This window comes from Conger conger, chromosome 1, assembly GCF_963514075.1.
Source record: "Conger conger chromosome 1, fConCon1.1, whole genome shotgun sequence".
Lineage (NCBI taxonomy): Eukaryota > Metazoa > Chordata > Actinopteri > Anguilliformes > Congridae > Conger > Conger conger.
The window spans coordinates 26,431,796-26,448,176 of NC_083760.1; the positions used below are offsets into that span (position 1 = coordinate 26,431,796).

A 16,381-nucleotide genomic window follows, 5' to 3' on the forward strand; every position below is an offset into this window, starting at 1 on the left:
AGTACTCCCAGTTCTGTTTTTTTTCCCCCCAGACACATTATCTGCTTTGTTGTTCTTTTCTGAGTAAACACTCTCTTCTTAACCCCAATATTTTGTCTCTTGCTTAGAGACTTGACCTGCTGCCCTGCATTGCCTTTCCAGCCCATTCTTAACCTCTGCTGAATCTGTGCAGGTTACCGAATTTGCCGATATCACTGTGACCTCTGCAGGTGGCAGATCGTATTTAAGACCCACCAAAGCTCATTCGTTTGGTGCTTGCAGTGTTACAGTGGCATTACATGTCAGATCGCCTTAAGAAAATGATCTCTCTCTTCAAAAACGATGTCACTATTAAGTCAAGTAATAACATGAGTAATATTCAATTAGTATTACTGCAGTAGAGTGCCCCCATCCCTCTTTTGCATTACGAAAGGGTTCGGTGCAGAAATCTTTTGTCAGTGATATCATGAAGTGATATTATGAAAGTATTCAGAATTTTAGAGGTGGCCAGTAATACACATTCATACATACATACATGTGTACGTATGGGCTTCTAAAACAAATACCAGAGCATTGACCACCCAACAGACTCTCACCAAAATCCAAAGCACAACGTAAACAGTGACTCAAAAGCTTGTGGCAAAGACATAGGTGTTAGGTCAGGAGTGGTGTGCCATCAGCTGAAAATGTTGGGCATAGATCAGTACAGAGGCTTCCCACAGCCCTATATTTATTACTGTGAGAGTCATATTAGTGCGACACCTTTGCAAAGCGCAGTTAAAATGGCAATAACTGCATTTGATTGATTCCTCTCCTCTTAACGTCCTGCGGCGTGGGAGTTTAGATTTACAGTCATTTCCCCCGTTTTGGAGTGGAGGAGAATCAATGTAGAGCTATTTTCATAAAAAAAGAAACAGTCATTCGGGCTCTCTGTGGAAGTGCTACACCACTCTCAGCAATCTTTCAGAAATGAAAAATACGACTAAGTGCATTCCATTTTTCAGATTTAAGAAAATATGTTTTGTTTTTAGAAAATAGCACAATTTTTAAAGGTGCAGTGTACCGCTGCAGCACATGTTGAGGTTGGCTATTAATTCAGATGGATCAGATTATTTATATTGGCCAAGAATCAGCTATATTTTCCCAAAGAACTGAAGCTGTCACCGCTGTGCAGGCATGCAAACAGCCAGAACAAAAGGATATGGATAATATAAAAATGCAAAGATGATGTTTAAAAGCACAGACCTCTCTCCTGCCCTCCCATCATCTCTCTGCTCCTCCCAACATATATATTCTTCCTCTCCTCCTTTGTCTTCTTCGCCTTCCAAATCCTTCCTCCTTTTTCACAGTTCACGGTTCAAATTGAATTCAATTTCAGTAATAAACTCAACAAGGTGCCAGTGCCTGTCATTGATTCCATAGGGAATCCTGACATGCATACATGTTTTTCAGTGTGTACTGTGACTTTCATTACCATGTTTATTTTTAAATGGCTTAGATATAAGAATGTGAAAAAAATCTACATTTTAAAGCTTGTGAAAATAGAAGCTATCGTTGCCTGAATATACCTGATTTTTTTTGTACACATTCTAACCAGGTCAGCCTGGCAGTTTCAAAGCGGGATGCGTTTCTTAACTCCCTTAGCATGCAGGGCTCACCAGTCGCCCTCTGCTGGCCGCAATCTGAAAAAGCCAAACCACACCTGTAAACATACCTGTACTGTAATCCACCGTCTTGGTCTGTGGTGCACTTGGCCTCCAAGTATCTCACCGTCAGGGATAAAATTGGACAAATTGCATCATTATCAATGCTATAACGATCATAATACTAATAGTGATGAGCGTTATCGTTGGTAGTGCGTGTTTCGGCGCAGAAGAAGTTTCAGTGATCGGTCAGGACTTTGAGGAGATGTCCAGGTGCTCCACAGAGAGGTACCTGCTGTGCACCGCAGGTGCGCCCAGGCCTGACAGTGCAGGTGAGGCCAGGGGAGAAGGGTTCTTGCTGGGGATGGAAAACAACCCGAGGCCAGCCTGTGCAGGACGGGGGCCACATGCAGCGGTGCCGCAAGGCCGCCGTGAGGTCCTTCAGAGGGTCACACGACATCGTCACCGAAGTCAAGTCCTATTCTTTCGCCATCCTTCCCACCAACAAAATGCTTGATGTTGTTGTTTCAGTACAGAACTTCAAACTAGTCCGTTGGCTGCCGTCTACATGTGGCATCGCCTTACTCTCACAGGCTAGTCTCCTGGATATTTGGCTTGGTTTGGTCCTGTTGGGCTCCATCCTTGGTTGCTGCTCGCCCTTCCTCCTCAGCAGCGAGGGACTCAGGTGTATTCTGGTGCGGATTCTTTTTTTAGGGATTTTACCTGGGGGTAGGGTAGGGGTGGGGGATGAATGGAGATCATTTGGGAGCATGCAAGTAGCCCTTCCCCCCCGCCACAAGTCTGTCCTCGCTGATTGGCCCACCCTGCCACATCCATTGGTATAAGAGGAGGATCCCTTCCCAGGCATTTAGTACCAAGGGTCAGCTGAAAAAACGAGGCTGTACACACAACTTTCATACCATAGGACATGTCTGAACACCATCAACATTCTTTCTGCCCTGCCAATTCCCCCCCTACTGTCCCACACTGCGGGTTGCCAGGTCATCGGAAGAGCTTGTCCGTGCACCTCCCCCTGGGTCTCCATTTCCATCCCGCACAATTCTGGCTCACTGTTGTTTGCTGGAGAATCTCTCTTCTTTAGGGTCTGCATGCAGGCACAAAGACTGGGCTTTCGGAAAGAATAGCAGCACAGACTGGATCATTGGGTTGAGACCTCAAGGTTGCCAGATTGAGCTGGTAGACTTTCGGCCTTATGGTCGCCAGATTGGGTCACAGATTTGAGACCTCAGGGTTGTCAGATTGGGCTGTAGGGATGGGAACTCACGGGTTGCCAATTTGAGCTTGGCGAATCAGACCTCGTGGTTGCCAGCTTGGGCTGTAGATTTGAGACCTCAGGGTTGACAGACTAGGCTTGTAGGGTTGGGGCCTCACCGATTCCAAAAGTTGCATTGTACTCTACAACACTTTCTCCGTCAGTGAGCCATCAGTGAGGGGAGAGAGAGGGGGCTATTCCACTGTAATTCCACTCCTTGCAAAGGGTCCAAGATTACATGTATATCATTTAATCTCGGACCCGGATGTCAATTGATGAAAAAAGCAATCAGATGCAATAGATCAAATGGGTTCAATAATAAAAAAAGATCATGTTATAGTTATAATAATAATCATCATCGTCATCATCATCATTATCATCGTCATCAATATAATGGATTGCATACATCCAAAACCTTTAATATGAGATCTTCACCGTGGGGGTGGGGACTCCCCTCAAACACCCATAAAGTGTATCAGAATACTCTTACCTTACTCTTATAATGTTTACCAGCTCGAGAGGGTGGAATATACAGTGCCAAAGCAAGCACGGGGATGATGAGATTATTTTCTGATGTTTTTGTTTCAATGACATCCGATTTCTTCCCATACAAAAAGCACAAGATATTTATGTTGAAAAGTGTCGCCTACTGCATCCATAACCCTTTCCTAAACCACTGCCATGAGAAGTGACAAAAGTATTTTGGCTCCAGATTTTTCCTTTTACTTAAAGTGTCATGCTACATTTCACCCAACTAATGTATGGGAGAAAGTGGTCTTTGCAAACAGCAATGGATATTCTAATAAGATTGAAGCAGAAATATTCAAATTTTCACCATTTAAACCAAAGTTTTAACCGTTTTCTTCCTTGTTTGATGAATAACAAATATCTGTTTTCATCCAACTAATGTTCAGGAGAAGGTAGTTTAAGCCAAGCTTTAAACTTTAGACGCATAATAATATAATAATATTGCAATATTACAACAGCAGAAATGCATTTTCTTAAGTCTTTGTATTTTTTTATAACCGCGACAAAATAAGTTGACGAAATTGCACAATCCTCTTCTGTTTGCAAGCACTGCTCGTATCTTACGAAAAAAACAACCAGCCCCCTCTCCTCGAACGCCCGACCCCCCCTCCCTCCTCTGTGCCTTTTCTCCTGTGGGGGCAGTGACCCCCCCCCCCCTCCCCATCAGGGCTGGCCCTCCAGCAAACAGCAATGCCAGTACTGTATTACGTGCGCGTGTGTGTATGCGCCAGTGCAGTAACACAACACATCTGTACATGAGCATGTGTAAATGACATGAGACTATACCGCCATATATTATACATTCCAGTGTTGTTATGGTTATAATATTCTGGCAGACATGAAGTTGTGATACAACTGATAATTGGAACGGAGAGTTTGTCTACGGGGGCGGGCGCCGCGTGAGAGATGTCGCCTGGGCGATCTCATTAGGAGCACGTCTCGAACTTCGTTCGTCTCAGAGCTGAGATGGAGTGGCTCCGTCAACTCAGCCTGCTGTCTTGTCGGCCGGCAGAAAATAGTGTGATCTAGGTGGCGATTGAATTAAGGTGCCATACAGGGTGTTATATATTTTAAGAAATACAAAAAATAAGGGCGTGATACTTAGACAATAGAAAACAGGTTCTTTCGTTCTGAGGCAGGTGAAAGAAAGAAGTTTTAGCTCTGAAAGATTTGATTGAATCTGCACCTTAATTATTGCCCTTGGATACGCCTAACAGATTTTGTTGCGTGTTTGTAATTTATCTCAGTGAAGTTACAGTCCAGTGTTTTTTTGTTTTTTATTCATTTTTAACGAATGTTTTATTCATTTTTTAAATGAATGCCGAATGTATAGCAAGAAAAGTGCCAAGATTCAACAATAGTAACAGTTTTGTCTTCAGTCTCAGTTTTGTTTGTCACAGACATGAAAATATTACAAATGGTTCCATTGGATATGTGGTGCTCATTGGGGTCTGATTCCAAATTTCTGTATTCTTGTGAAGTTATGGTGAAAAGATGTCACCTAGTTTTGCTAACTTCAGCACATACTGGATGTGATTACTTCCTGCACTATTCCACCCTTCAAATATGAAAAGCAGAACATATACGCATTGCTGTCTTCAGTTGGAAAAAAGATTGACTTTGTCGCAATTGTCCTGCTGTAGAGCTCAGCTGAAATTATGCAGGAACATGTTAGGAGTGTTATTAGTTTAGAAACATGGTGCTGACAAACACACCTAAAGGTGCTACCCCCAATGCGAACTGCAGGGCTTGCCTGTAGCTCTGTCCAGTGTGGTCACATCGCCCACAAATGACCTGCCTCACACCCTACTGACTTTGCTCTGTCCAAACACGTGCTCTGCCCCAACACGTTTACAGCAGAGCATTGGTGCCACTGTTCTTCAACCTGCACAGAAGTGATCACAAGGGTTAGTGTGTGTGCGGTGTGTGTGTGTGTTCTCACTTTTATTTCTGCTTGATTAAAACAAAAAATGCATTATTTTCTTATTGGTGAAAACTATGTTAAAAGAAAAAAATATGTTTTCCTGTCCTGTGTAAGTCTTCAATTTGTGTATAGTGTTTTTATTCTTATTAATGTAGTACTGGTATTTAATATTACATATTACAAAAAGGTTTATTTTACATTTGTGCATATTTTTTTAAGTGTACAGCCTGTTGAAATTATATATAGCTTTCGGTAAACACAGCTATTTATAATGTTGGGGAACAAAGTTTGTTGGTTAATCTCGAGGGAATTTCATTGTTTTGTTGTTTTACAGTTCACAAAATGCCATTTTATTGACGGGCGTGGGGCATTCCTCAGACAGCACTCTCTAACTAAAATGTTGTCCAGCACGCTACACGTAAGTTCTGCTCCAGCTGAACCATACTTTGTTAGTAGAAATTGGTTTGAGAAACGGCATGTACGGTGTAGTGTAAGATGTAGTGTAAATGTGCTGTAACAAGCGGCAATGTCCAAAGCCGCTCACCCCTCTAGCTTTGATGAACAGAAAAAAACAAGGTGCTAAAGTCAAACCTCCTTTTGTTTACTTTGGTCTGTAGATGTAAAGAAAAACATGACTGTGTAAAGTTCCTGTAAAGCCTTACTGTAGATGGATGTATCAGGTTGTTATTCTCAAAATACGGAGAAAATTCAAATGTAAATAATTCATATATAACTCCTGTTTACTTATACAATGTACATATTTGTTTTTTGATTTTTGTGAGAGGGGGGTGTCATTATAATGGTATGATGTATAACAGTATTCCCAATAACAATGGCTCTTAAAAGAAGATGTATTTCACCGGGAGTTGTAAAAGATGATGTGTATGTTTCTTTAACACACTTGTCATTATTTTTGTTTTGTTTTTGCATTTATTTGCCTTTTGTAATCAGATATCAGTTATGCAGCCTGATGTCTGATGAGGATTGACAAAAGCACACATAATGTTTGTGATTATATAGGATTATGTTTATCTCCTGTTAACATTCTAGTTGTGCAATAGAGAACATACCTTAAATACTGAACAAGGAAACACCCTTAAATACTATGTATAGGCAACTGGGAAATGACTACAGAGTGAACTGCAGGGACCTACTGTTGCTTGTGCCACTGCTCCTATATATTGTTACCAACATGCCTCCTGCACCCTTATAACATAGGTCAGGAAATGGTTCATATTGAAAACATGTTAAGAGAAAATGCAGTGAAGGTAGGAGCGGCGGCCATTTTAAGGAAGGGAATCCAATAGGAGCTTGCAGGAGTGTACTCTATAGATCACTGCCTTACCTATGGTCACACTGCTCAAAGATACCAACAGTGTTGATTCTTTTAGGCCAGGAATCAATGTCTTTTGTCTCAGCAGCAAACAAATTCACTTTCTCACCTTGATGCAAACCCACAACCCAAAATACTATGCAACCTAGACCAATTGTTCTACTAACATTATTATTTGACTTTGAAAAAGGCTTTATATATCAGCTTTTAAATACTGGTGCAAGGTGAGAGTGCAAACAATCCATGCAAAACAACAGCAAACTTTATAACTACAGTAAAATGGAATAGGGACATCTGACTCATTTGGTGGTTTGGCCCATGTATGGGTTTATATTTTGGTAGATCTAGTTCTATATTTTATAGATTGTGTTGATGCCACGTTACTCTATGTGTGTGTGTTTATATGTATATGTGTGTGCATGTTTGTAGTACATGTGTGCATGCCTGTATGTGTGTGCTTGTACGTGTGCACGGACTGCAGAGTTCATTCCGATGTAAAAATACGGTACTTTTGGGAATGAGGTGCGGATTAATTGAAGCGCTCATCCATAGACATAGAGAGATCAATTTCTAAGTTACTGTGCTCTCCTGTAGGCTTAAAACACCAATTGAGTCAATTCATGCACGTACCTGTAGCTATAGAAACATCAACTCCTTCGGTTTTGTTAATGTTGTTCTTCAGGTCACAGCTCGAAATGAATGCCGTATATGACCGCATAGCTATTTTACACACGTTTAAAAAGCAATTGTATAGCACACAACCATGTAGCAAGGAACCGTATGGAAAAAAACCACATGCCTGTATTAAGCATGAATATGGACTTCATGTCCCATCAGTGTCTGTGCTGGCTCTGACTCTTCCTGGACTGAAGGTGAGGTGATAGGTTGCGGTAGGAAGTGATGCGCTCATTGCTGCCAGGCGTATCAATACTAGTCTCCATTAACAGGGCAGCAGGGAAGTAATTACATTATGGCTCCGGCCTTCATTCCGTGCCAAGTTGTGCATGTCTCCCATGCATATCAACGTACATCTGCGGACAACGTGGTCTATGGACAGTTACTGTTGTTTCCACTGCTTCCAGTCCATGGGTGGCTATAGATGTTGAAGATTTAACGGCTAAATTCTATCGGCTGTTTCTGGACGTGTTGAAAGGATGAGGCATGTGACAATGTAGTTTTAAATCCATTTGTGTGGGGAAAGGGCTATATAAGAGCACTGAAAACTGAAAGTACGTTAACTGAAAACGCATATCCTTCTGTCACACTGACTCTAAAGGTGCATTTCAGGGTTATGTTCATGCCATGGAGACAGAGAGCTCCACTGCAGCAGTACATATACAGGAGCCCATGCTATATTGTTTATTTGTTTATATCGGCACGACTAGAGGCATTCTTTAAAAAAGGTTTTTTTTAATCCATTGAGTATCAACCAGTGAGTATCATTCCAATGAGTCTACCTCCTCATAACCCTCTCATAAAAACTTTAATATTCCCCATGTATAGCATTATGGGGAACAAAATAAGGCTTGGGACAGTGCTATATAAACAGACATAAGAATTATATAGATATATATATAATATATTTTATATGATAATATATATTTATATGTAAATATCTATATGTGGATCATTCACGTTGAACTTCAAATTTAACACATTGTGCAGCACAAATCAAGCCAAACCTGAGCTTGATTTAGTGTACGTGTGTACAAATAAGCTAAACATATTTTCCTCAACTTTATTGTTAATGCTATCTGCTCAGATGTTTTAATTTCAGAGGACATATCTGAAAATATGACAAATATTTTTTACACTGCATTGGATTTGGTAAATACTGTAGATTTGTCATAAAATAACAAATAGATAGGGGAATTCAGCTCTGAATTTTTGTTCAAAGTGAGTTACTCACCAAGAGTGTTTCTGTTTACATGCCAGTTACACTTCTCTGATAACCAACTTATAGCAGTCTGGGCACCAGATTTGTTTGTATCTTCATTTTTTATTTGAATTTCTTTTGACTGTTGTAATTAAATTCCCATTACATATTTAGCATTTGTTCCATATTTATTGATGAATAATATTCATATCATGAATATCAAATATGAATTAAGAATATTATTTTCATATATATTATTCATTGATATATGTTCTGCACAACCAGAACCAGAGTTCCATTATGTTGATTTATGTTTTATGAAAAAAGAAGCTCAGTGATGAAATCTATTTTCTAGGATTGTGGTATGTGGTCTTGTACAGTAGATGATGTATCCGATATCCGACCATCACACGATGGCTGTACTGTATCTCGCTGTATCTAGAAAAATGAATATTGTCCGTGTTAAAATAGTTTTAAAAACATAATTCAAAAAAATCTATTTGAGATGTTTGTGTACTTTTGCATGGTTACGATGTGCTTGAGAGATATAGAGTTCTACTGTGAGAAGAAAGTTTTGTCATTGGTATTTCCGTACATTTTCTGTGGGTAAGCAGGTCTGCTGTTTTGTGGCCTGGTGACTATCCCCGCTCTCCTACTAGTCATTTATTTAAAATGCCTATTCGTCTTATGCTATTTCTTCATTTTATCTGAGACTTTAGTCTTTAGCTACATCATAAAGTGTCAATAGTGCAGAAACACATGCACCTGAGACCAACTGTTAGTACAGTAGAATGACTTGAAAAGAACACCCAACAGTTTGGTTATGAAACATGGCCAGAGAAAGGTCTTTGAAGGGGGAGGTGTGGTGGTTAAATTAGGTGGTATTCAATGGTGTAGTCTTCAGTCTTCTTTCCTGTAAACAACTGAATAGCACGTGTTCAGAGTGCCTGGGTCTCCTTGAAGCAAGGAGTGCGTAGAATCGGCAGATTCAAAGAACTGTGAACTGTGTGGAATATGTACTTCTGTCGACACTCTGCATATCAATTGTAGAGCGGGGATCATCAGCTCTGGACCAGACTGTCTTTACCTCTGACTCCCAGGTAAAGAGACGGTGGAAAGCCAGCACTTCCCAGCCCTCGAGGACCGTGAGTTGCTGATCCCTGTGGTAGAGGCTGCATGCAGTGACATATACGTGGATGGCATGGACCTGTTATGATTTGACACAGCTCAGTCTCCTTAACGGGGAGTTGGAAAAGGAACACCAGCTGTTGAGAGCAGGAATACCCTTGCCAAATACTACGCTCTTTGAGCTACAAATTCTAGCATTTGTTTTGTGACAGAAAATCTTTGTCATTGTTTTGAGCAATATTTTACAGTACACAATAGTAATTATGCTGTTGTTTTGCTTCCTGTTGGAATTGTGAATTTATAAACCGAATAAGACTAATCAGCCAAATATGCTACATACAGTTCTTGAAAATATACAGACATACACTATATTTATTTTTTATACATTCATCTGTCTTTTAAGTGTTTTAAGTATTCCGTTTAAAAAATAACATTTTGTTATAAGGATGAGTGCTGTGAAAAGTTGTAGGTGGAGAGACAAATAAATGATTACATTGCTTCCAGACCAGTGGTTAATATTCTGAAGATCAAATACAGTAAATATTATGATTTGCAAACACAGACCGATGATCATAGCTAGGTGAAATCAAGCCAGAGGAAATGTATATATACATATAGGTCATGCTGTGGAATAACTGTTTATATGTATTCACTATTCATTATTCACGGTATTCCATGTGGTAAGACACTTTAAGGTGCTTCAAGCCACCAAAGTGGAACACCACATCATTGTAACATAACATCACATTGTAGGAGGGGTCATAAGAGCAACCCAAAACCTTAATAAGTCCATACAGGACCTCCATAAACACCACATTAATAGTCATAATCACACCAAGAGATAAAAGACCATTATAATGCTGTATGTGCATCAATTATGAGGTTACATTACAATACAATACATTAACATACCAAATGACATTGTCGCTAGTGATATGATTGGTTGAAATTCCATATTCTACTTTATTGTAGTTGGCACAACTTTATATGAAGGTTCTAAAAAGCTTTAAATAGGAAAGAGTTGGAAAAAATGAAAAAATGCATGGCTTAATCGTGTTGGTAATATTGTTTTGGTTTATCTGCTAGTGTTTTCCTGCCTATTGGCTGTCCAAGTTAAATGGCACTAAAGCCAAGTCATTGTAGTCATACCACAACATATAACCATGCATTTTTTAAACTGTTGTCTCAATATATTCGAAGTATATATATTTAAGACAAACACATGTCACACATTATTGAAATGTTGTGTCGTAGCCATTCCAACCCTCAATAATAGGACGACACACCTATCATTTTTCAATCTGCAATATGGAAAAAAAGAATCATTCCCAAGCAAAAAATTTGACTTTGAAAACTATATTGTGATGTTATTAATCATAATAAAATGCCCTTCATGGTCGATTACAGCTCCCAGTGGCTCATGAAAACATCTCTTTAGACAACCTGCTTCTTGAAGGTCACCCTTTTAAGGCCAGAGAAGGGCACAACTGAATATAGAAAATCGTTTTTTCAATGCATTAAGTTGTCTCAAATGTTTGGGAGACAGGCATGTTTTATTTGAGTGAGATTTCAATACAATAAACCAGATACATTTTGCACTTTTAGCAAATTGCAACTGTTGTTTTTATTTGTGTTACTTACTATTTCTGGTTTCCTGTTTATGTCAGCTGGTGGTCTTGGTTTTCCAATTCCCTGTTTAGAATACTATTGTCTGGAGCATTTTTGGCTGTGTTCCCTTTGGACACTAATGAATGTATTGCACAAGGAAACACATGGTGACACATGGTGGAAAAGACAAATTAATGGAGTCTTTCATTATGTTAATATATCAAGGCTTAAAAAAGCTTCAGTAAAAACTTTTTTAATCTGACCTTTGATATTTTTCATCTTGCTTTTTTAATATGTCTATTCATGTTATTTTTAATGTAAACCTTTATCATGCCACGGCTTATTTAGTTGTTTTTTTGTAGTTCTGCACAGAAAGACAAACTAAAATAAAATATATACATAACATCAAAAAGGTTTTGGTATGGAGAATATTGATAACCATGGTCAAGTGAAACTAATTTGGAAAACAAGATCATAGAAAGGTATACACAACCCAGAAACAGTTTATTTCTCTTTTGTATCTTTACATTTTAATACATTATAATGTTGTGACTGATATGAAAGCAAAATATATTAAAATCATTTTGTTATAAGTTTGTGTGGGGTTTCATTCTTTGAAAGAATTGCAATATGATGCATTCTACTGTCTTCCTTTTTTTTTCTCAAATCAAGAGAGTATAATACTTGTTGTGAGCTGATGAGGCAGAAAGTTAAGTAGCTACACATTTATGAACTTAAACTAGTGTTTCCCAAATTATTCCTAACTTATTCCCTCCAGGCTGTTGTTTCTCCTGCTGCTCATACTGGTGTTATAGCACCACATAATGACAACTAGACAAGCATGGAGTGAAGAAGCTAACAAAGGTAAACTGAACATGCAACTGATCAATATCACGGGTGAAAGTTTCAAGTACATGTTTCATTTCAGTAGAATGAATATCTCTCTTGTATTTGAGATGTAATTGTGCATGACTAACACAACATAAACAATTAACTAACAAAACGTAATCGATTTATTCAGAAGAATAATAACCATTTTACAGTATGTGAATGTCTATAACGGTGCTAGGGGGAAGTTCATGTATTAATACAATGAAATTGGCCCAGTTGTTGTTTATATTTCTAGTCAAATAAGACAATAAATCAAGATTGTGGAAATGGCTTATCCATGTTACATCGCTGGAATTGAAGTTGGTGTCTGTGCAGCTTTGCAGTTAATGGGCAACCTGATTGTAATCAATGCCTGATAGATTACACGACAATATGAGGCTACAGTGTGAGTGAGAGTGAGGTACATCATAGAGTTATGAGATTTAATTAACTATATTTTCTCTCAGAGCTATTATATGATGGAACTTGTCATTCACAGTAAAACTCCAGTGCCAACTGTCAGTCTTGGTAAATTTGTTTCCAGTGACCCACATAACACAGGCACTGTATCTGTATGTGTTTGTTTGTTTGTTTTGGGAGCAAGATAACTTGATGTTACATTGCATGATCCTGAAACAGCAGGATATAGCTTACATTCAACAGGTGGCTTTCTATCAGACTGAATCAGAATCAGTGGAAAGGGCCACAAGGATAGTTCCTTTGAACTGTCTCTGTAATATTATAATTACTGTAATAACTACTGTGTATTATTAGAATAACTGTAATAACTACCAGCTCTACAACTGTATCTCTTGAACGTATGTGTCAGTAACAACATTACACATTTGTACAACAGAATAGACTGCCACGAGAGAATGCTTAGTTCTAATTCTAACATAGATTACTTTTTCTCTAAATGACACCTCATGGTAATTGTAAAACATATCAGATTGGAGCACCAACAGTGGTAAGACCTTCTCATGAGGTAAATAAGAAATCCAACATGGGTGTTTCGGTGAGGCACAATTGAATAAATTCCATTTCATTTCATTAGTTCAGCAAATCTATTGAAATTCGATTTATGAATTTGAAATTTTCCATGTTCTAAAATCATTTCTAAAATTAATTAATTAATTGAATTTCAACTAATTTCCTGAATTGAATGAATTGAAATGGAATTGACCGCAGCTATTGTACACAGAAGAGGGACATTATCAGCTAATTTGCTGCTCTCTTGACAGCAGCCATCTTCATACTCGTACACTCGTTCCTGACTAACCAAATGCAAACTATCTCCAAACCAGTTAAAAGGCTTGGTCCATGCGTCTGATTGGACTACTGCTCTTATGGAATGTACAACAACTGTGACATGGGGACTATTACTGACAGTGACTTTTATAAAATTTTATCCATCAAAGATCGCTTGTGAATGTGGAAAATGTTATAGTTTAGATTGGGGATGGGGGTTGTCACCCACAACAACCGCTTTTCACAGGTTTGGCCTTATCCGATTCAAGGGGGGCTCCAATGGCCAGCCCGTGCCAGTCGTCGATGACGGGGATCAAGCCCTGGGAGTACTTCTCGTAGATCTCCCTGGCGATAGTCTCGAAGGCCAGGGCGACGTTAACGTCGTCCTTGGAGGACACCTCCACGTAAGTGCCCATGTCCAGCTCCTTGGCCAATGCCTCTGCCTCTGTCCTCCTCACCTGCCTGCGGACCACCAGGTCGCTCTTGTGGCCCACCAGCTTGAACACCATGGCGGCCGGCTGCACGTACTCCACCACCTCGCGGTGCCAGGCCCTCACCCGCTCGAAGGTCTCCCGCTGTGTCAGGTCGAACAGCAGGACGCAGCCCACCGAGTTCCGCATGTAGGACTTAGAGATTGACCTACGGAAGCAACAGGCGCAGTCTGACGCCGGAGGCAATTTTGGTTCAGTGAGTACAAACACAGACACATGGAGTCTAAATGGGCTGAACGGAATGTTCCAGACTAAGGTTCAAATAGTGTTTGTTTTGGATTCAATCAACCTCCATTAACACGAGAAATAAAAGAGAAATAAAAAATAAAATAAAAGAAATACACAACTCACAATAATACGATAAGACTCTCTAAAACTGCCCAGAATCAGCTTTAATTTTTTTTATTCCAGTAGGATGGAGCACTGTATCTATAGTAAAAGCAGCCTTTCCAAGGTCTGTATTTATTTTCGGAACTTGTAGCACAGTAATACCTTTCGGCATTTGACAAAGCTTGAAAGAAATGTATTTGAAACCAAAGAAAAATATTTGAAACCAGATCTATTAAATCTGAATTTGGATTTCACATGCAAGGATCAGGAGAGAGCCTTTGTCACTCCCTTTATTTGAACAAACCCAACTCACCTGCACGTTTAAAAAATCCTGAGGTTGCAATTTACTTTTTTCAATGCTCATGTAATTTCGGATATACTAACATAATAAGTGTAAGATCATTCTATAACTCAGGTTAATGTCAAACGTAATTCGTGATACTGTGAGTTAGCCGGTTTACTCTGTATTCATTAGTACATGTGACCAATTGTTTGAAGTGTTTACCTCCGTCATATCTTTCCTTTTGAGTCAGGTGTTACAGTGTAACAGTCAGTTTTAGGACCATCCCCTCGCTGCAATATCTGGTCAACTCGGGAGAGGGCAGACTATCTTCAAAGGGCTTGCAACAGTCATTGCAACTTACATTTTTATTTCCCTTTTTTATTTCTCCATTTTTATTTGTATTTATTTGGTTTAAAAGACCAAGGCGCTGAAAATGTAGAGCCTCGGCTACTTGAATTGATACATTAAGATATAGGAAGATAGATATAACATAAATATTTAAACATTTAATATTGCCATTTAGTTAATTGTCAAAGCACTTATAGGTCTGTAGAAAGATTATCACAAACGTATCCCTCCGATAAATGCGTGTCCTAGACCCAGGCAGTAAATAAATCGGCAATTGGACCAACCTGAATCTCTCCTGTCCTGCCGTGTCCCACAGTAGCAGTTTTATGGTGACGCCAGGGTCGAAACTCAGATGTTGCACTTTGAAATCGATTCCCAGAGGAGACTGGTTTGATTCTTCAAATGTCCCCTCGGTGTAGCGCCGTAAAAGTGAGGATTTCCCCACCGCCGAGTCACCCAGGATAACTACCCCGAACCTGAAATTCCATTGCCCATCCATAATTGCTAAAGCGACGAAAACTGTCACTCTCACCTTGTATACCCCAAAATATGCAGCACAGTAAACGAAGTTCGGGCAGGTTACTGGCGCATTTCTAAACCTATTAAATGGTTCGCCAGACACCCATCAAAAGCTAAATGTATGGCAACACGTTGCGACATTAAACTACTCAAACAGGTTAAACACGAAAAATGGTTTGTGAAGCGTTCTACAGTACACACCTAAATAACGACAGAGGGAGCGGTGAATTAAGGTAGTACACTATACACAATAACTTATTGTGTCTGTTCGGACCAGAAATGACAGACATAATTGTAATCGAAAGTATTGAATAATAGTGAATTATTAAACAAGCAGCCTGAATGCACAAGAACGTTTTGTTTTTTGTTCTTATATGTGCGTGTGTGGTCATTCAGGTTTGTTACTCGGGTTATAATTAGGCCTAAATGTTTGGTTTTCGTGGCTTGCAAATGATTTTTTAAATTACCTGTAGCTCACATCAGCTTTATCAGTTTCCTGTTCTTCATAAAGTAACTTGAGCTGTTTTGTTCTGTACACCATTCATAGAACTGGAAAAATTACATTTGGTGCCAATTATATTCTCCCATGGTAAAATAATAACATACTGCTGTATCATCTATTGTCTGCCTCCTGTATACATGTATGATAACTTCAGAAGAGGGCTAAAGCTACAGAAATCTACCAGCCTTTGAATCACATCATGGGTCAATGATGAATGTTGTACATTATTCAGAACATCAAATTGTATTCGGAACTGTACTGTACTGTACTGTCCTCTCAGGTCCTCTTCGCACTTGTACTTGTGTTTGATCTGCACTTCGTTGTACGTCGCTCTGGATAAGAGCGTCTGCTAAATGCCAGGTAATGTAATGTAATGTAATGTATTCCAAACAGATTAATCCATTCCATTAAAATCAGAAGATGTACAACTGTTCTTAAATTACACACATTCACACAATCATTCTTCGTCCATGAGGTTGTCCATAACAGTCAATGGGA

At 39.3% G+C, this 16,381-nt stretch overlaps 1 protein-coding gene across 1 annotated transcript; it reads right to left on the bottom strand.

Moving 5' to 3' along the window:
- Nucleotides 1-11,775: 11,775 nt before the first annotated feature.
- On the bottom strand, nucleotides 11,776-15,504 carry LOC133121343 (ras-related protein Rab-39B). Its single transcript, XM_061230546.1, has 2 exons — nucleotides 15,147-15,504; nucleotides 11,776-14,049 (listed from the first exon to the last, which is right to left on the bottom strand). Exons 1-2 carry the CDS (start codon nucleotides 15,359-15,361, stop codon nucleotides 13,632-13,634), a joined length of 633 nt encoding a protein of 210 aa, XP_061086530.1. The 5' UTR covers nucleotides 15,362-15,504; the 3' UTR covers nucleotides 11,776-13,631.
- Nucleotides 15,505-16,381: the final 877 nt, after the last annotated feature.